General features: G+C 35.0%; 1 protein-coding gene across 1 annotated transcript in view; it reads left to right on the top strand.

Annotated features, from left to right (window-relative positions):
* BMP5 (bone morphogenetic protein 5) overlaps positions 1–20,594 on the top strand; it is a 112,334-nt gene extending 91,740 nt beyond the window's left edge. The window contains exons 4-7 of the mRNA XM_025419086.3: positions 4,234–4,428; positions 15,511–15,587; positions 16,912–17,022; positions 20,365–20,594. Of these exons, the coding sequence (XP_025274871.1) occupies positions 4,234–4,428; positions 15,511–15,587; positions 16,912–17,022; positions 20,365–20,514 (533 nt within the window). The 3' untranslated portion in view covers positions 20,515–20,594. The remainder of the gene's footprint in view (positions 1–4,233; positions 4,429–15,510; positions 15,588–16,911; positions 17,023–20,364) is intronic.
* Positions 20,595–21,952: the final 1,358 nt, after the last annotated feature.

The following is a 21,952-nucleotide window of genomic DNA, read 5'->3' as shown; positions in this document are numbered from 1 at the left end:
CAAACATCTTAGAGCGATATCAACGTTTAGACTGATAAATCCTCCAATGAATGTCTTTCAAACTGTGTATTCTGCAGGGAAGCTAAATGGTCATATTTGGAACCACTTATCCTTATAATATCAACATGCCTCTAAAGAGCTGTTTTATGTCAGAGTCTCCTTTAATAACCCTCTTTTTAAAGAAATAAACATGTGAAAGTCACATTTTCCAAAAAGAATTGTCTGAAATACAGAACTAGGAAGCTTGGGATAGATCTTTTGTTTGCCACTCTATCTTCTCAATGACTGTAAATTTGAAATAGTTAGTTGTGCCCTGAGGCGCATGTGAATACAATATCCTGACCCCCGTGCTTATACAAAGGCATGAGGGTCAGAGTAGCAGGTCTGGAGGTCTCAAATCTCCAATTTCAGTTATAGCGAAATTAAGCAGGTTAGAGCCTCAGCCCCACATAGTTCCCTCCTGATTTTTGTATGAAAAGAATAATCATTTCTTCAGAAGATATCATCCTAAGCCCATCTTTATTCACTCTGTAGTTCATAAAACTGAGGAATAATTTGCCCATATATTTGCTGCTCAAATTGTTTCTTTTCCCTGTACACCCTGGGGCATTGCTCTGAATTGATACCTTCTGGGTTCACCTTTTTCTTAGGATGAGTTCTTTCCCATGATGTAGTTCTTTACTCCATGCTGTGTGAATTAAACCTAGCAAAGTCCTAGGCATGTCTAAGGGGGATGAAGCCCGGTCTTAAGCTCATCACCACCCTTTTAATATTCTTTTCATTACTTGACCCCATTTCCTTTCCATTTTCACTGTATATTCAATCCTTAGTCCTTAGATATCTATGGGTTTTAGCTGGAAATCAAAAATAAGGATCGCCTTTGAAAAATAAAACCACGGTGATACACACCTACCCATAATTTTCCTAAATCAAAATGTTTTAGGTAAGTCTTCTTTATTGATAGATACATTTGCAATAGCTAAAACCTACTGTACATCTCATAATAAAATTCAACATATTCAAAAACAATTTATAAAAGACTATTTTCAACACATGCAATATAGTCTGGGAGCCTATTAACACTTTTAGCAACCACTGCTCAGCCATTCAAAAGGCTTAACCTACATGGTCAGTCCAGGTATATTGTATCTGAAAGAGTAAGTCACATAGCTCATGTTCTATTGGTGTAGCTCAAGACCAAGAGTAACTGAGCAAGCATTAACTTATGGGATGTGAAAAGTCACCTCATTGCTGAAGGAAAGGAAGGAAACCAAGAGGAAACTTAATAATATCAAAAGTTATTTTAAAGGGAGTTCACATTGGTTTGAATACTACTTTGCTTTCACACAATATCCACCTTTGTAAAGCCCAAGAAACCCGTATTTGGAACATGCACACATCTTTACAGTTTTCAGAACATAAATCTTTAGAGCAGTATTATTTCTCCACAGATAAAAATTAAAATATTGAAAGTCTTTAGAATGACAATAAAAGAAACTCTTGCAAATCGAAGGAAACTTGGCACTTTGTGTTAAGTGCTTAGTTGACACTAAAAGGGGCAGTGTGTACCGTAATGAATGAATGGAAAACCAATTTTATGTCTATTCCATTTGTGAACATCTTGTGGCAACCTCTGTTAGTATTAGAGAGATCATATATTAAAAATGATTTCTGCAGTCATCAATGTATACAAGTAAAAATTTAGTTCCTGTTAAATTAACACTTCATTAAAAAATCAAAATAAAAGCTCAACAAATACATTTTATGTTGTACTCTTAAGATAGGAAAAAAAAAACGTTTTTGAAGAACAGATCACCAGTTATTCTATTCCATAACAGTTAAGTTTCTCAGTTCTTTTTTTTTTTTTTTTTTTTTTTTTCCTTTTCTTTTGCTGAGCTCTCTGTCACTGGAAACATCTTAAACCAATTTCAAGTGCTACACCTGAATAAACATGTTGTAAAAGTGTTTATGTATTGAAGTGGGTCAGTTCAAGGTATGGTATTTGGCTGGAACTTCTAATTTCTCTTTTTACAGCAAAAGGGCTGCCAGAAGGAGGAAGTCTGAGCTGAATTAATACATTTGTTACAGTGGAAGTAGAATGGAAACTGCTCTGACCACAAATCAAACTGCCTCTTTCATTTATGCCAGTGATAGAGTTTTTCTAAGAAATATAGACTCTGGCATAGAGCCACTGTAAGTTTGCATTTAAAAGAGAAACCTATATGCTTATTTGTTTAAGGTTTACTGCCTTGATTATTTGTAAGTTCTTTCTTTCATTTGACTGTAGCAGTGTTTGTGAGGCAGATAGCCGTTTTAATAATTGTGGGGACTGAACAAGTTTTCCCAATACGTTGTAGAACAATTGATGAAGGCACGGATGCTGCTTGGATTAGCACACACTCTTCTTTTTCTCTTTTTTTAAATCAATACCTCCACGTTTAAAGGACCTCTGTGTCCCTCCCAACAGCTGCACAGCCTCACATGACACAGTCTCATTTTCTGACGGTAGAAGGTCTCTGCACAATACAGTATACACAAAAGTGTTTATGCTGCCAAAATAAATTTTGTTAAGAGCAAGAGTTTATTTGCTAAAATGCCATTGATGCCGTTTCAAGGACTTGTTTGCCTTTTCTTTCTTCTAAGGTGGGTCAGGTCTTATAATGGACTGAGGTTACTCCACAGTCTTTACTGAATAAATATTTTAAGAAAACATGCACATCTCTCAGGGGGCAAGGCAGAGTCAATCATGCACATATTTCAAACCACATTATATATTACTCTTAAAAGATCAGTAACTTCTGTATCAAGAGTAGAAACTTCACATGAGTTTTTAGTAATTCTTAACTAAGTTTACAACCTAAGGTTAAATAGCTCATCTTCCTTGGGTGATTTTCATGGAACTAGATATCACCTAATGAGATATATTTTTATAGATAGATATATAATTTTCAGTGATTTTTTTTAAATTAGAAGAGCATAACAAGAATGAATTGTAGAAAGGGGAAAATAGTAATACCTAACTCCTAAAGTATTTGTAGAATCAAATTAAATATTGTATGGAAAACACTTAGAAAAATACCTAGCACATACATAGTAAGTTCTCCAAATGCCTTTGGCATTATTTTAAGTATTATTATTACCTTATGGGAAAGGTTCTTTTTTTATTTTTATTTTTTAAAGATTTTGTTTATTTATTCATGAGAGACATAGAGAGAGAGAGGCAGAGACATAGGCAGAGAGAGAAGCAGGCTCCACGCAGGGAGTCTGATGTGGGACTAGATGCCAGGACTCCAAGACCATGCCATGGGCCGAAGGCAGGCACTAAACCGCTGAGCCATCCAGGGATCCCCAAGAGGTTCTTTATCAACATCTACTTCTAGTCTCTAGGACACTTTGACTTCTAACACATTCCTGTATAGGCTGTGGTTGCAATCACCCTCTGATACACAACCATTGCTTTAGGGACAAAGGTGAGTCTCCAAACTCACCTGGAACTTTTCTCTCTGAGGGTCTCCAGGTTTGATTAACAACTTTTGAAATCCTTTCAGTGAACATTCAGGTGTGTCCAAACTCAGAGAGGGAGGAGCTCTGAAATTTCCATGATTACTTCAAAATACCTTGCCTTGAAGAACAACTAGAACTTTGCATTGAAGAACAACTAGAATTGAAAGCAGAACTTCATCCCCAGCAGGGCCTTCTAGAATGATCTGTGAAGAGCTTTAAGGAGAGCATAGCTTTGTCAGGTTTGCTGGGCATAAGCCAGGGGTGAAGGGGGAAGGCTCTCAGGACTAATTAACACTTGAAAGGCTTGCAAAAGTTGGAGAAAGTAGAAACACCCAGACAGCCATTCCGCTTTTATCGCTTAGAGGAAAATTATAGAGCATTTCAAGCAGAAGAGCCCATAGGTAATTTTTTTGAAGTTCTTATTTAATGTGGACATTTCCAGACTGATGGTAGTCAAGCCTCTCCATTTAAAATATTGCTAACTTCCAGGTCTGAGAAGGATCATGTAATGAAGGCAGCCCGAGGGGGTTCTGTGGTGAAGAAGGATGCAAAATGTAAAACCAAGCATGGATAATTGTCTGTAATGGCAAACTTTCAATGCTTATAAAAATCTTTGGCCTGCAAAGAAAACATTCTGATAATGTTACTTTTTCAAAGCACCCTCAGAATTCATTCACGTCAGGTAAACTTTCTTTCTCATAAAACAAGCACTTGTGCATTTTGTTCTAGGACGCAGTATCAATGTAAAATCCGCTGGTCTTGTGGGAAGACATGGGCCTCAGTCAAAACAACCATTCATGGTGGCCTTCTTCAAGGCAAGTGAGGTACTTCTTCGATCTGTGAGAGCAGCTAACAAAAGGAAAAATCAAAACCGCAATAAATCCAGCTCTCATCAGGACTCCTCCAGAATGTCCAGTGTTGGAGGTAAGATAAAACCTGAGCAAGAGTTGTGCACAGAGAGTTATGGGGTCATATGTTGCAAATCAAGTAGCCACAGTAAATTTACCCTCTGGATATACCTTTGTTTGGTCTATTAAATCATCCGACAATGTTTCGAACATCCTCAGAATGTTTCATCAGTGAATCACTCAGTAATTCATTTCAAAATAAGTATGGCTTGCCTTTGTATGTTGAAAGATTCAGTTCAAATTAAAATCAAGCTGGCAGTAATAAAATTATGAACCAGCTACGTCAATGAAGTCTAGCCAAAACTGAACTACACAACTTGCTGAGTTGAATTCCCCAGGGCCTCTCAAATGTGGATGGGCAACCAGGTAAATTCAACATAAAAATATTTCTTTGGTACTTAAGATGATGCATGTAAATCACGCAGTTTCCATTTTCTCTGACAATAAAAACAGCATAGATTATATGGAAATTGAGGTAATATTTACATTTCCGGTAATTATTTGGAAGGGTGTTATCTAGATAATCTGCTTTAAGTGTATGTACGTACGAACACACATATGTATAAAATCTAGTAACAAAATATCACAGATTCACAATGATCCCAATATGCTTGCAATTTAATCTATCAATTAATAGACAAGGAGATAAAAGTATGGTTGATCTGAATGAATCTAACTGCCAAAATCTGAAGTTATTTAATCATATTACTTATACCAATAAGTACCGTATTTAGTCCAGGCTGCAAACAGATTTTCATAAGCTGTTCTTAGATGAAAATGATGGCTATTTTATTCCAAGAAATTTTCTTTATCTATAAAAAAATAAATCTGTTTGAAGGGGAAAATTTATCCTAGGACATCCCAACTTAGTACAATATGTTTGTTCATTTGAAAAATATGTGTTCTATGTTAATGGCCACCATATGCAGTGTACTTGCCAGGCCCAATGGATGAACTGGTGAACAAAACAGACACGATCTCTGCATATGGTATTTAAGCAAATTAGAATGCTTTACTCTTCCAAAAAGAAACATTCAGACAGTTTGTCATTATTCCTGAAATCTTCATTTTTACCCTGTCACTTAAAACTGAAAAATAATACTGCAATTTTTTTATTAAGTTAACATAGTAATTCTCTTTTTTTGCACCTAGGATTCTCAACAAAAATACTAAACTAGGATTCATTACCATCTTCCTAAAATATGAGCACCAGACATCATGTTAGATAGACGTCTATTTGATGTGGTTAGTAACAGAAATGGGGAAGATTTCTATATGAAACTATATTATACTGAATTATGTGCTACATAGAGAGCAATGTTTTAAAATAATTTTCCCCAACAAATAAGTTTAACCATATTTTTCACTTGAAAGTAAAACAAGATATTAGTACCTTGTTACAAAGCTATTTTATAAAGATCTTCACAAGATATTTAGTTTGGCAAAAATTGTAATTGCTTAATATGAAAGATGAAGAAAAATAACTTTCTAAGACCTTTTCTTCCTTGTAAATACTAGGCTGTCAAAGTTGTATATTTTTCTTTTCATGTTGAATGGTTCTGAAATTGGTTGAAATGTTTTTAATTTGATGTAGCAGACTGCATTAAGAAAAAAGGTTTGTTAAACCATGAATAGAATAGTGAATAATTTTTGAGGAAATTACAATGGGAAAAGTATAAGTTGCATACTTATTATTGGAGCTCATAAGGACTGTGGCGGAGGTGTTCAGTCTAAGGACTGAAGACATCAAAGTCCTTTTCCCTATTGGTGAGCTCTATTTATCTTCTCTTTCTGACCACAAGTAACAAATGTACTTCTATAACTAGAGATGAATAAAACACATGGAACAGAGAAATCATGTAACTTTTCACCAGTTTCCTAGCACCATTTAAAGTACAAAATTATTCTAATATAGACCAATATTTTCTTTTTAAAAAGTTTGTCATTGGCACCATTTCTGTGAAATATGTGGTAGATAGTTTTGGAGCATGTTCATATTTTGATAATAAGAAAGAAAGTAGCTGGTTTGTGTCTTTGAGACGTAACCTTTCAATAGGTAGTAATCAAGCAGACGGGAAAAATTCTCATAGGATTTGGTCTAACAGACAGGGATTTAAGGAAAGGGAATGCTAATATAAACACAAAATTTGATACTTAGGAAATTGAAATGCCAGTGAAATTTAAAAATTATTCAAATATAAATAATAAATTCTGTAACAGTACTAAGCTTTTACAATAAAATACTGTTTGAAGACTACACAGCTAAAAAAGAAGCCAATGGCAGGGAGAAGAATTGTATTTGATGTTTGCCTGATTGCATATTTTTCTGCAAAGCATACTGTCAAATGTTGAAAGTCTCAGTTAATCTAGGAGAATGAAAACCCAAGTCATTCTTGCTTTCTTTACCCAATTTCTTTCCTATTTCAAAGATTCTCGTCTTCCAACTTCTCAATGATCCTTTGTTTTTCTATATCCCTATGGAAAAACTTAGAACAATGTCTAGCACAAAATAGGAACTTGTTAAATAAATTAATGTATCTACTGAATGGAAAAAAAACTAAATTCCTCTTTCAGGTGAATATACACAGGAACATTGTGTCCAGATTTTCTGCAGAAACTGTCCCTCTTTGCTCCTCTTCAGATTTTTGGCAAGGAGGTTGAGCAAACACATTGTGTGAGATGCCTCTTTCACCATGAGGCAGCACAATGGATGTTTATTTGAATGTCGGTGTGGAGGAAAGGAAATGGAGGTAATAGTTAATTTTTTAGTTAGCTGAAAAAGGCTTTCGGTGTTATGTTTATAAGGTCTTAAAGTATCTGCCAAGAGCAAGATGCTGTTGTAAGGACTATATGAGTGCTGAAAAGAATAGAGTATTAAGATTCTGAGAGAATCAATAAGACAAATGGCAAGTCCTGGTACACTGCAGACTGCTTGAAAAGACTGCTTAGTGTGTGCTGGATACTAGGGACTGTTGAAAGTGAATCTAATCCTTAGTGGCCTTGCCTGAAACCATGGTGATTTCTTAGGCCAGATCTTTCAAAGAGTCATTGAAATGGAAACATTCTATAGTTATTCTCAAATTTGATAGGCAGTGTCTTTTGCCTAATATATACAATGTAAGCTCATGTCTCTTGGACAAACAGAAGTTAATCAAAACCAGAAAGAACAATTAATTACAATTATCTCTTTAGAATGTTTTATGTCATATAATTAATACATATTTTCATTATTTAAAGATAATCAGAACATTAATAAAGCTAAAATTCACTCTTGATCACATAAATCCTTTTGAGATAGGTTACTCTGATATATCACCATGGTTCCTATACATGCAAATCTTTTCCTCCATATATATACATCTCTTTTAGAGAACATATTTTTATTATGTGTGTTTAATTAAATAAATGATATACCTTGTGTATTCTTAAGGATTATTATTATTTTTTTTTCTTAAGGATTAGTTTTAGAGCAATTTTAGGTTCACAACAAAACTGAGAGGAAGGTACAAAGATTTCCCATATTCCTCTGCCCCATGTTGCTTAGTTTCCCCCATTATCAACATGACTCATCAGAATGGCGCCTTTCTTACCAAGGATAAATCACAAGGATGAATATATAATTGTCCAAAGTTTATAGTTTACATTAGGGTACACTCTTGGTGTTTTACATTCTGTGGGTTTGGACAAATGTATAATGACATGCATCCATCATTACGGTATCATACAGAGTACTTTCACTGCCCTCAAAATCCTCTTTCCTCTGGCTATTTATCCTCTATTCATCCTTTCCTCCCCTTAGCAACCACTGATTTTTATTGTCCTCATAGTTTTGGCTATTCCAGAATGTTATAGAGTTGGTTTTATGGATTTTTTAAAAACAATATGCCTCAGCCATCTTTCAAATTGAGTGACCTCATTCTTTTTAACTGTTGCAATATAATCAACAGTGCTTGCATCAGAATTTATTCGGTCATGTCACTCTTAAAAGACATTTTGGTTGTTTTCAAATTGGGGCTCTCAAGATCAAGGCTGCAGTGAAAAATCTTAGAAGGCTACACATTGAGAATGTTTCTAATCCACTTGATTTTTATAATAATTAATACTGAAAACTTTATTTGTGCCCTGAATAATACAGAATCTTGGAAATCCCTCCTAAAACAACAATTTCAGTGTCTATATTATCCATCTGTACGTTTATTTATCTATCATCTATTTATCATTTCATCATTTAATCCTGGGTCCACCACTTACTATTTTTATAATCTTGGACCAAATGTCACCTTTCCCTGTCTCTGTGTCCTCATCTGTAAAGTGAGAATGTTAATGTATATGCCCCCTAGGGTTAGATTACAATAATTGCGAAGATTAAATGAATTAATATGTGTAAAGGTCTAAGAACAGTGGTGCATGCTTATTTGTTGTTAGCCATTATCACTGTGACTTCTTAAATGAGTTCATATGGTTTCATTTTTCAAAACTGATACATAAAGAGTTCAGACTCTTACATCAGAGAAAACTAGAAGTTCTCTTCCTAAAAAGTACCAATAGCCCTGGTCATTTACTGGAATTTCTTGGCCTTTGAAACTTAGAAAAAAGAAGAATTTTAGTGATTTAAACTAATTTGACCAACCTACCTGAAAATTGATTATATAATATAAAATAAACTTTTCAATAGGCATTAATGCATCATCTATTGCCAAGTCTGTCTAGAGAGAATCCTTAGAGAGAATATATCTGGGCATGATTTATTGTAAAATAAATTTATTCAATATTAAATAAGTGTCCACTTGTGATAAGTACAGTATTAACTATATACTGATAAAAGATAGATAGCTAACGATCTTTTTAAAAAGAACTCCCACAGACAATAGGAAAGACATGAGCTTAGTAATTATTAGCAGGTCAATTCTATTAGAGTAGGTATAGGGTACTAAATAGTAGGAAGGATAGAGCACCTAAGCAACACCTAGGTATTGCTCAAAAGACTTCATGAGAGACTTACACAAGAAAGACTATACATTTTTTGGAAATGGAAGGGTGTGTGAAGCCATTTCAGACTGATGTGCAGTTACAGAATCATATACCCATGTTAAATAGTTGGGCACACAAGTTTTCTTGTTTGAAAGGTGTGAGAAAAGCTTGAAAAGTATGCAGGAACCAAATTATAAAGAGTAGGGTATGCAATAATAAGGAACTATAGTGTCTTCAGGCAGACAATTGGAAAAAGGAGTGTCATAATCAGATATGCATTTTAAAAAGTTAAATTTGGCAGCAGAGTAAAGGATAGGATGCCAAGGGAGGAAATTGAAAGCACAGATAATGATTAGGAGTCAAATCCAGCACTACAAGCTGTGAAGATTATAAATTGGAAACGGAGAAGTGAAAACCAAAACATGTGGAATGGCACCAGCAGAGGGTGATGAGACAGGACTCTGGATAGGAAGTTTCAAGAATAAGTGGCAGGTGTAGAAAAAAGATGGGGATATGAGCTTAGATGAAGCATAGGATTGGACAGTGCCACAGAAAATAAAGTAAAAGAAAAGCAGGAATGGAGCCTTCCATGGGAGGATTAGTCCTTTAAGTATAGGCAAGGGGAAAAAGCAATTCCATAAAAGAGACAAAGACTTATAGTCAGAGGTGGAGGAGGGTCAGGGATGAACTGTTATTCTAGGACCAAGTTACTGGAAGAGGATGTTGAGGAAGTATGAGGTAACCAAGAGAACAAAGAGTTTCCAATAGGTTTTCTAGACTAGAAATGGATCAGTCAGTGGGCTTTGTGGATCCATTTAATGTAGGACATGAGGGAGAAATAAAGAAAATCAAGAAACTTACTAAATGTTCATTCTGGGCCACTAAATGACAGGTGATCCTGTTAACCAAAGTAGTGAGCATCTTAAGAGTGCAAGATCAGAAGTAAACATAGTGAGTTGGAGGCGTCCAGGAAGCTTTTATTTGGAGATGTCTAGTGGGCAGTTGGAAACTCAGGTTTGTGGACAGTTTTTATGCCAGTAAGCTCAAAGGTGAAGATATTAATTGGGTCATCCATGTAGACACTTTGCTAAACATAGTTAAGCAAACACACAGGATAGTTATTTTGTGGTATCTGTTCTGTGTCAGACATTTCTACTCATAAACAAATACAGTTATCCCTATACAAATCAATAGTAGTAATTCTGGTGGGTTGTACATAAATTCAAGCAAGGAATTTACTGGATATGGAAGGTGGTGATTAATATAGAAAAGTAGCATTTTTAAAATCCCTCATCTTTGAAGGGATTATTATGTGTTTGGGGTTTATTATGAATTTCTCTACACCCAGGGTCATTTTAAAATTAACTATTAAATAGTTTGTTGTAGCATTATTCCTGCTTCTTTACCTTTTATATCTTCATTCGTCATTTCCATTTTCTATAAATTAGCAAAAATCCTGATGCTTACATCAGGAGTTCACACAACTTCCAAGTGCTTTACTAGATTATCAGCTCTAGGCCACCTCCTCCACCTCTTCCTCCTCCACCTCCTCCTCGAACTCGCCATGCTCCTCGGCCGTGGCATCTTGGTACTGCTGGTACTCGGACACCAGGTCGTTCATGTTGCTCTTGGCCTCTGTGAACTCCATCTCGTCCACGTCCTCGCCTCTGTACCAATACAGGAAGGCCTTGTGCCATAACATGGCCCTGAACTGCTCCCAGATGTGCTTGAACAGCTCCTGAATGGCTGTGCTGTTGGCCGATGGAGGTGGACATCTTTACCCCTGGGGTGGGGTGTCACACCATTCATATATGAATATATATATATTTTATCCTTTAAAAAAGCCAATACTAGATGAAAGAAAAATGAAACCCATATTAGTATATGGAGTTACCTGGATTTAAATTTTTTTATCCCCACTTCATTGCTAAGCTAACCCATGTCTATTTGTTTGGTTGGTTGTTTTTCAGAGACTAGTGGACAGACCTTTGAAGTCCCATATAGAGTTCAGGGTTGTTTTTCTTTCTTTCTTTTTTTTTTTTAATAACTTTCCATCTCTAAGTATGTATTTTTTTCACAATTTTTTTTCTAAGACAAAATAACTTCTCAAAAGTTTAACTAGGAAAAAGATTAAATTTGTACTGCTTATAGAAATTGGTCATAAGAAAGTTTACATAAAGTATTTAGCAGTACTTTCAATATTTTGGCCCTGGTTTCCCAATATTGTTACCATTAAAAGACAAAACAAACAAATGCCGCATTTGGAACATCTGCATTATGGTCAAGGAATGTCAGCATGCTTTTCTAGTATGCTTGTGGCACCAGAACATCTTAGTAATTTCTGGCAGAGTTCTTCATCTGCAGGCAGGTTAATCTAGAGTAGCATTATGTCCATTTCATTTTAATTTTTGAAGGGCTATCAACCAATATTTTTTAGAGATATAAATTTAATTTCCTTGTCCTTCCTCCTTTAGTTTATCCTGCCAACCATTTATAGTAAACCTAACTGCAGACTTTGCTGGTTTGGGTACAACATTTACTTCAGTCATCCATTAATTTTTATTTCTGACAGAATAAGCATATGGTCCTAGCGCTCTATGAAATCAGACTCTTGGAATCAGATTCTGTTATAAATTTCATTGCTCGTTACCTTTATGCGATGTTACATTATATACATCACTTAGCCTGTATGAAAAGCTTCATAGATGGAACAGATCTATTTTGACTTTTAAGTTTTACTTTCTTTTTCTATAAACATGGAATTCATATAACCATATACATAGTTTATGACTTTTCATATATACTTGTGTTATTGGCTACAATGTCTTTATTCATATTCAATGTTTTTAATTAAGACAAGGATGAATGAATAAATATTCTCATTATTGTCTAATGTAAGGGTTGGTGAAGCAAGGCCCTGTGGCCTATTTTTGTAAGACCCAATTGCTAAGAATGGTTTTTACATTTTTAAATGTTTGAAAATGATTCAAAAGAAGGATAACATTTTCTTTCACATAGAAATCATATGAAATTCAAATTTTAGCATCCAGAAGTAAAGTTTTATTGGAATAGAGCCATATGCATCCATTTAACATAGTCTATGACTGCTGTCATGCTATAGTGGCAAAGTTGAGTCATTGCAAGGGAAGACTCCATAGACTAAAATATTTATTATCTTTTTAAAAAAGAAAGTTTTCTGAACCCTCGTCTAATGCAAGCTGACTTTCTTAGTCTAAATTTCAAAAAGTTTGTGTAATAAAACTAGCACCAGAATCAATTATTTCTTTTCCATAAAAATGGTATAGAGAACTTATCCATTTCATGTTATTGTACTTAGTGTTACAGTATGCTCGTCCATTGCCTGGACAAAATTAACTCCTTGTGCTATTCTGATCAAGGGAAACATTTACCCAAAGGATAAGAGTGCTGCATTCCATAAATTCTCTTTTCTCATTTTCCATCATTATCTACATAGTTAATTTGGTTTCTTTTCTTAAGATTTTACTTATTTATTCATGAAAGACACACAGAGAGAGAGAGAGAGGGAGAGACACAGGCAGAGGGAGAAGCAGGCTCCTTCAGGTAGTCCAATGCAGGACTTGATCCTGGGACTCAATCCGGGGACTCAATCCCAGGACTCCAGGATCATGCCCTGGGCTGAAGGCAGGCGCCAAACCGCTGAGCCACCTAGGCATCTCCTATTTAATTTGTTTTAATGCAGCTAATTACATAGCAGGAATAACTCTGACCAAGAAGTAAAAAAGTCTGAGTTCAATATTTAATCATTATTTTGTTTCCTAGGCAGACAGAAATTAAAAAAGAATTACCTGAAGTAACTGTGAAAGGTGGATGACAAGACCCACTAAGACAGGCTCCATGGATTTTTGATGTGCCTACAGTTTCACTAGATATTGAGGATAATTAAACTGGAAGGTGACATCTTAAGATTCACTACTCTGCCTAGTAAACTACTACATTGATTTGACAAAGATGACTGTCAGAGTGAATGTAGCAGTTATTCCTAGGAGAAAAAATTAGCTGTCTTCTTTGAAAATAAGTCATTTTGCTGGCTCCCTTACCCTATATTTTTTCCACTTTCACATTTCATATTAGAAATAATAAAAATGGGTTAGCTTTTAGAATGCTATTTGTACAACGTATGAACAAATGCCAAAGAAGACAACATAGATGTTTCTATAAAGCTCTGTATTTCTTTGGTATTCCTTTAGTCCAGATGCAATATTAAGGTTCTCCATTTATATCCTTATTTTTTAATTAATTAATTTTTTTTAGAGTGAGAGAGCACGAGAGGGGGGCCAGAGGGGCTACAAGGAGAGAGAGAGAGAGAGAGAGAGAGAGAGAGAGAATCTTAAGCAGGCTGCACACTTCACTCAGCAGGCACAGAGCCTGACTTAGGCCTCAATCTCATGATCCTGAGATCACCACTTCAGCTGGTAAAGATAAATAAAGATAAATAAAATCTTAAAAAAAAAACAAATTAAATATGTGGATAATGATGGAAAATGAGAAAAGAGAATTTATGGAATGCAGCACTCTTATCCTTATATTTAATTTATTTATTCATGAGAGACAGAGAGAGAGAGAGGGAGAGGGAGACAGAAGGAGACGCAGGCTCCATGCAGGGAGCCCAACGTGGGACTTGATTCCAGGTCTCCAGGATCAGGCCCTGGGCTGAGGGTGGCACTAAACCACTGAGCCACCTGGGGTGCCCTCAGAGACTGTTTCTAAAACTTGGGATATATTAGAACACCAAACAGAACCAAAGATCTTTGAACTTGTAGAGCTGACACTCTAGGGGGAAGAAATAGACAAGAAACAATGCATATAATAAATGAATAAAAGGCATAGCATATTAAAAATTAAGTGAAATGGGGAAAAAAACAAGAGCAAGATGAGGGAGATCAGGAATACCATAGTGGGAGTTTCAGTCTTAAATAGGGTAGTTAGCGAAGGCTTCATTAACAAGATGATACCTAAGTGAGAAGTTCAAGAAACTCTAGGTGTTACCTATGTTTCTAAAGGAAAGGCATTTTAGGAAGAGGGAAGAGTGGGAGTGAAGTCCCTAAGATAGGAGGAACCTGACCTAGGTGGAAAACAGCAAGGAGGTGTCATGGCCAAAATGGAATGAAGGAGAGGAAGAGTGGTAGGAAATGAGTCAGAGGGGTAATGGGGTCAAATCAGATAGGGCCTTGTAAACCACAAAGGATACTCTTAGTGATATGGGGCCACCCAGTGGGACTTCTCGCTGGGGAGTGATATAATTCGAGTTACTTGTCAGAAGTCTACTTGACTGCTTTGCTGTAGAAGAGCAAGGTCAGGAGCAAGGAGAATTAGCAATGAGAATATTGCAGTAATTCAGGTGAAAGATGATGGTGGCTTGAACCAGGACTAGTCATGGAGGTGGTAAGAGTAGGTGGATTTTGGACCAATTTGAAGGTAGAATGTGTTGGATTTCTTGACAGATTGAATGACAGAATGAATTTCTTGACAGAGTAAAGGAAAAAACAGTGTATTTTGACTCTCTCTCTCCCTTTGCTGGGGGAGCTGTCATCAGTCAAAAATGGAAGGGTCTATATGTTGGACATGTCTTTTGGGTGAAAATGAAAAGTTCAACTTTCAGTATTCTGAGTTTAATATATTAATTAAAATAAAATCAACTCAGTAAGAACCCAGTTGGTACTTTCTCAGTGTCTGCCGCATAGAAGATGTTAAAAAATATTGTATGAGTATTTAATATATATAAATAATAATTTTAAGTACCACTGCAGTGTGAATTAATTAGTAAACAAGCATTCTTTGTTAGTACTCAGTGAACAGCAGGCATCAGATTGTGCACCATAAAACAGAGAGTCTAACCAAATTTTGTTAGAACTTCACAAGGTAAATGGCATTGACTCCATTTTACAGAAGAAGAAACTCAGGACAAGTGATTTGCCTAGCATTCACATGGCTAGTTAAATGGTTCTGGCTTTAAGATTCAAACTCATAATTTACAACATTTTACAACAATTTACAGCTTCTTTTTAATTTTATCAGTGATCCCACAAAAGAAATATAGGATAACTGATAAGCTTCCATTTTTTAAAAATCCGATTTTTATCTTCAGATTATAATACGAGTGAACAAAAACAAGCCTGTAAGAAGCATGAGCTCTATGTGAGTTTCCGGGATCTGGGATGGCAGGTAAGAATGGTTGGTCAACTTAGATGCTTCTTTTCTGTTTTATTATAAATCTGGAGTTACTTGTAATCTCTGTTAGTAATTTTTCCAATAGACTAACCAATTATTTTTTATGACTATTCAGTATATGAGTTATTCACATCATTTTTATTTCTCCATTATCTTTCCACCATTGAAACCTCATCATTAGGGTTTATAGTAAAAAATAGCTATGGTGAAGAAGAAACATAGCCCTATGATATCAGAAAGTGGGAAAAGGTGCTGTTGTTTTAATATCCCAAAATTTTAATTTTAATATCACTTTTTCAGATTAATTTGAGCGGCACCATTTGCCCCTCAAAGTCTCAAACTCTATGGCTAGGAAATAGGATCCTTGAATGACAATGTCTGTCATAAAGTAGATCTATAGAAAAATAATTTTTTTCCTTGAAAATAAGAGTTTTATTGTTCTCTTTTCCATATGCTTCACAAAAAGGGTAAGGCGGAAGATTTAACCAAAAACAGTTTTTAATGTCTCTATGTATTGATAGTTTACATTGATATCTTTGGATTACATTATCCCATTACAATGGATTTGTAGAATTGAATTTGGGCTATCTCATTGAAAAGTAATATTAAAGCTTAAGCATTTAAAAATTTTATAATAAAACTTCAACATGATTCATTCAGTAAGTTTACATTTGGACCAGGTTTTACTTCTTGGGGAAAAAAAATCAGGGCAGTCATTCCATATGCCAATTTTTTGGCTTCCCCAAATTTTCATGTGCAGTTCTCAAGAATTTGCTTCAATTCGTTTCTTCTAAAGAGACTATAAAGCTAACACGTGAACAGAAAGAAAAACAGCAAAGGAGCAAATATTAAATCTTTAGGAAATTGTCAGATTTCTAAAGCCAGGAATGAGTTATTAAGAAGTAATAGGAATTATCTCAATTAAGTTTATTCTTCTTTTCCTTTCTGGTTCACTTGAACTTTCCAGAGTTCATCATTTCCTGTTTAAACAATATTTACAATGCTATTTAATGATATGGTTTTATTCATGAATCCATGAATTAATGCATACTATGACTATCCTACATAGCAACCTCTTGGGAGAAATTACAGAGGACAATTTCTTATGAAAATATTTATAGTTGTGTTGTAAACTTCAACTTAAAAATAAATTAAGGGCTTGAGGGTGGCTGTCTTGTTAGAATAATTGTTAAATGAAGAAGAGAAACCTAGGCAGACCTAAATATGAATATTCTTTAAGAATTAATTTATTTTTATTTTTGCGATTTCCTTTATTTTTCTTCTTTTTTTTCTTTGTGTGTGTGTGTATGCATTCTAGGACTGGATTATAGCACCAGAAGGATATGCTGCATTTTATTGTGATGGAGAATGTTCTTTTCCACTCAATGCTCACATGAATGCCACCAACCATGCCATAGTTCAGACTCTGGTATGCTTTGTTTTTGTAGAATTTAAAATGGTTTATGATGCAAGCATCATATAAACATTATTTTAAAGGAAAGCATCCGTTTGTGCTATAAGTGCACTATTAAAAAAAAAATCCTTTGGTACTTTTTAGAGCCAAAGTAATGATTATGGGTATAGTCAGGAAATTCAGGCTAGTTTAAAGACTCGTCCTGATTCCAGAATGGGAAGGATTTAGCTAGGAAAATTGAAGTAACCGCATGAAGTGATCACTCTGCACTGATTTCTTCACTATGCAGTATGACTAACCACACAGGTTCCCAGGGGCTGTTTCAAACCTAGCAATTCATTAGTAATCATTGCAAAAACATTGAATAATAGCCTTACTGAATTTCATCTAAGGGCTTTTACTCTGATTATTTAAGAATGTTTCACAGCATACTTTGGTATTATTAAAGTTCTTCAAGTAGAATATAAGTAAAAGACTCATTTCAATTTCTTGATCCTTATTTTTTTTTATGATTTTTAAGGTGGAATTTCATCTTCATTTTTTCCCTTCCTCACTCAGGAATTTAGTAGTGATTTAATCTCCAGTAACCTGAGCTTATTTTTGTGAAGACGATAATGAAATGTTGATTTTGTGGTCTCTAAATGGTAGTACTATATCTAATTAGCTCATGAAACCTCTTGAGAGTCTGACATACCTGTCTTATGGTGTGTGACTTACTGTTTTGGCAGAGGGACAATCTCTGGAAGACTAAGAGTCTCCTAGAAGGTGCAGTAGACTATGTGATGGAGTTCTGAATTAATGTTTGGGTTAATGTGAACATTTTAACTATATGTCATCAGGATAGAAGGAAGAGGACTAATTGTTTTAGATTCAAGACTTAGTGACAGAAGTGGCTATTTGGTGGATGGCAGTAGGAAAGCAGTAGCCATAAGAATAAAATAGTCTATCTTTGTGGATGAGTCTTGTTTATGATCAACAAAAAAACATAACTATTAGAATTTGTGGGTTGACTCTTTAGAAGGTCATTTTTTCAGAATTAATTTAACATTTAAAGCTGATGGAAAGACTCTCCTAGTTTTCTTCTGAATAAGGAATGATATATGTAAATTGACAGATTAAATCCTTGAATGACTTGATGTTTTCTGGTCTGGACATCATAGGTACTAGAGAGTAGATACCAAAGATGAACATCTATGGCAACTAGAGCATGGGTATTGCCCAAAACTTTGGGAATAACTTTGGAGTAAAGAGAAACAGGGAGATAAATCCATATTTTGAAAGGCAGTTATTTATAAATATTCTTCTTTTTATTCTTGACCAATGAGATTGTCTATTTCTGTGCCATAGGCAAAGTATAGAGTAAATACCTGGGAAAATTTTAGGATTTGTTATGCTTTCATCTTTGCTATCTATCAATAAAAGTACTTGATACAGGATATCATTTCTGGGGAATGGGGAGCTCTGCAAGGAAGGGTGTATTGTATTCCAAGAATCTCTGTGAACTCTCTAACCTTCTATCCTTACCTATGAGGATTCATGATGACCCAAAAGCCAATCACACAGAGAGAAATGCTTTGTTTCAAGCCTTGGAAGAATAGACATAATCACTGTCTTTTTGTGTGGTCAAAGGAATAGCCACTATTAAGCTTATAGAGGAATGACAATTTCTCAGAAAATGCCTCCTTATACTGTCATCTCAATGCCTCAAAAAGCAGACTTCTGCTTCATTAATATGTATCTATTGAATCAAAGGCGGCCTCAGGCTAAGCAATGTTTAATTATTGAAAAAAACTGTCAAAATACTCTACCTCTCATTTTTCTTTTTTTCCTTATAAATATATAACCACATATTGCCAGCTTTTAGGGCTGAGGTCTAGAAGGCAGTGTCAAAAAACAAACATTAAAAAAATCTGACATGGACTTGGAACAAGATCCTGCTCTGCATCACTGTCCTGGGATATGGGACATAAGTCATTGCAAAACTTAAAGCATACATGGGAAGTTTGATTTTTTTTTTCCTGGCATTGTATACTCTGTACGTTTGTTCTCTGAAGGACATGAAACAAGAAGACAGGCATGTTTGTTCCTAAAAGAAAGCATATTTTTGACTAATATGGTTGAGAAACCATTCAAGAACAATCCTTTTTTTTTTTCAGAACAATTGCTTCGCGAAGCTGCCAAGGCCATTGAAACAAGGGGTTATCAATCATGTATGTGTGGGTTATGGAAGATAAAGCTTATGAGGGACACAAGCTGCATCTAAAATTTGTAGAGACTATCCAACTTTTAGTTTTGTGAGGTCTTAGGAAATTTCAAGTTCATGTCAGATCACCTCATTTTTCCTGTTTCTGTCCACATACAGTGCTTCTATATCATTTCAGCCAGGACGTTGTGCAGCCAAAACTCTAAGAGGCTGTATTTGCTTTTTGTGGATCCCTTAGGACTCATCAGTGGGACTTCCCATAAACTCCTTTGGGGGAAGGGCCAGGGTAGGTGGGTGGGAAAGGGGGAACCATGTTCTGGCTCCTTGCTCAATTACTGAAATCATAGGCAGACTGCCAGTCTGATCAAAATGAGAGCAAACCCTTTGCTTGAGCATTTCACTGTCGGTGTACAGCTACCTTTTCAGGCTTTTGGAGGAGACGGAATATTCAATTTGTAAAATATCTAGGCTCCTTGCTTCTGATTTAGTTGAGCCTGCTTTTTGGCACTTGTCTAGGAGAGAAAGAAAGTAAAAGGATATTAAACTCCAGCCAGTCTGGTAAAAGATTCTGTAGAGAAGAGTTGAAATTATTGCTTTAAAATAAGTTTTGGATTATACCTGGAGTTTACTTTGCTGTGATCTTTATGCTTCCTTTACTGTGGAAAATTAAGAGTTGGCATAAGTTTTATGATTTATTGCTTAATTGTCTTTTAAAAAATAATTTAGATTCGAATCTTTCTACAGCTAGTTGTGTCCCTTCACTGATTTGCATTTATAATTTCTGTATTTCTCATGAAGTAAATAGAAGTAATTGTTCTAACCAAAAGCAACTCAGTGCTAGTTGCCATGCTCTTTCCCCCAGGAAAATTTCCACTGAATACTCCATAGAAGGAGTTTTCCTTACTTGGTAGAATATTTTTCAAGGCCCCAACACATAATTAGAACTGGTGAGTTGACTCTAGGTGTTAATGCTTAAAAATACATCCTTCACTACCAGTCCCCAACCCCCACCCCAGCCATTGAACATAAATAGAAGAGTGATAGTTTAAGGGTGTGCCTGATTGTGAGTGACAAAACGAGAATATTATTTGAAAGCTGTAGACAAAATGTTTATCTTATTTATCAAAAAAACAAAACGTGTTTTTCTTTCCCAGGTACATCTGATGTTTCCTGACCACGTACCAAAGCCTTGTTGTGCTCCAACCAAATTAAATGCCATCTCTGTGCTGTACTTTGATGACAGCTCCAATGTCATTCTGAAAAAATACAGAAATATGGTAGTGCGCTCATGTGGCTGCCACTAATATTAAATAATAATGGTAATAAGAAAAATATCTGTATTAAGGTTTACAATTATAATAAAAAGTATGCTTTCAGACAAGAAGGGAATTTCACAAAATTAGTTTGGTTTATTTCATCTCTGTACCTATGTACAATATTGTGTATATAGTCACTTTTATTTATTTAAAGGTATATATTCTCCTTTGTGGATGCCTTATCAATAAAATCTATTTTATAGGTCTATTACACAATAGATAGCCCAGTAACTTTCAGTGGGATATACTAAGTCCAAATCAATTCCATTTCAACATTTTTTCTAATATGATTTTTATATAATTTTCTGAAACTAAAACTCCTTTAGATGTTAATCATTGATGAAGGAAATTGAATGCATTTGGTTATGTTGTGCCAGTGAAAACTATGATAGCATAAATAAAACTAAAAAAAAAAAAAAAAAGTAACAACCCAAACAAAAATGCTTGAATAAACACAATTTTTCTTTCAGAGTTTCTGCTTCATTAGATAAAGTGAAATGTTGAACTGGATTTGAATAAATAAGCGGTAGGCAGAACATAGAAGCTGAAAGATTACACATAATTGTTGTAACTGTTTGCTTTAACAGAATTGGTGTAACTGGAGGAGCATGTTCCTTCTTGGCTTGTGGATTGTAGATTTTGCAAAGCGCTCAAAACTTCAGGAACTCTGTGGAGACAGGCTTGAGCCTATGTCCATAACTTTCCAAGTTAACACTAAAAAATTGTAGTACAACCTTCTTACCTCAAATAAATCATGTCTGCCTATTATCTAGAACACTACTGCTGCAGATTTTTTTTTCAGATTCAAAAACAGTCCAAAATCAAGAAACATTTACATGCACTCCACCTCCCTCCCCACAGACAAGAGTCACTGCATACATAAAATATACTGGAGCAGAGATGCCGACAGAGCCATTTTCTTTAGCTCTCCTTTATAACTGAGTTTGCTGATTGATGTGATGCAAGGGATTTTATTTAAGGTAAAAGCACTGAAACTAAACTGAAGGAAATTACCAAAAATCCCAGAATGGCTTTGACAGAATTGCCATTTCGAAAGAACAGCTGAAATCCATTTTTCATATCTTTGAGAATGAGCTCAATGAAAACCTTATTTTGTAAGGGGATTTTGTAAACCTTCCTCCAAGCACAAATAATTCCAAATGGGAAGGTTCTGTTGTGTGTATGTGCATGTGTATTCTTCCCTCTGAAATTAATTTATTTTCTTTCTTTGCCTTCTAAGGCTTTTCTTTAATACACACTCACTTTCAGAATAATGACATTTAGATGGATTACTTGCTATTTATGGTGACTCCATGGTTAAGCTTATTTACAGTTCATCTAAAATATTCAGAAAGCATCATTTATTAATCACCTTTTTGAACCTTTCAAGTAAAACTATATCAGAAATAGCTTAAAAATATTATGG

Source organism: Canis lupus, chromosome 12 (assembly GCF_003254725.2).
Source record: "Canis lupus dingo isolate Sandy chromosome 12, ASM325472v2, whole genome shotgun sequence".
NCBI classification, from domain to species: Eukaryota; Metazoa; Chordata; class Mammalia; order Carnivora; family Canidae; genus Canis; species Canis lupus.
This window is presented reverse-complemented; position numbering and strand designations above follow the sequence as displayed.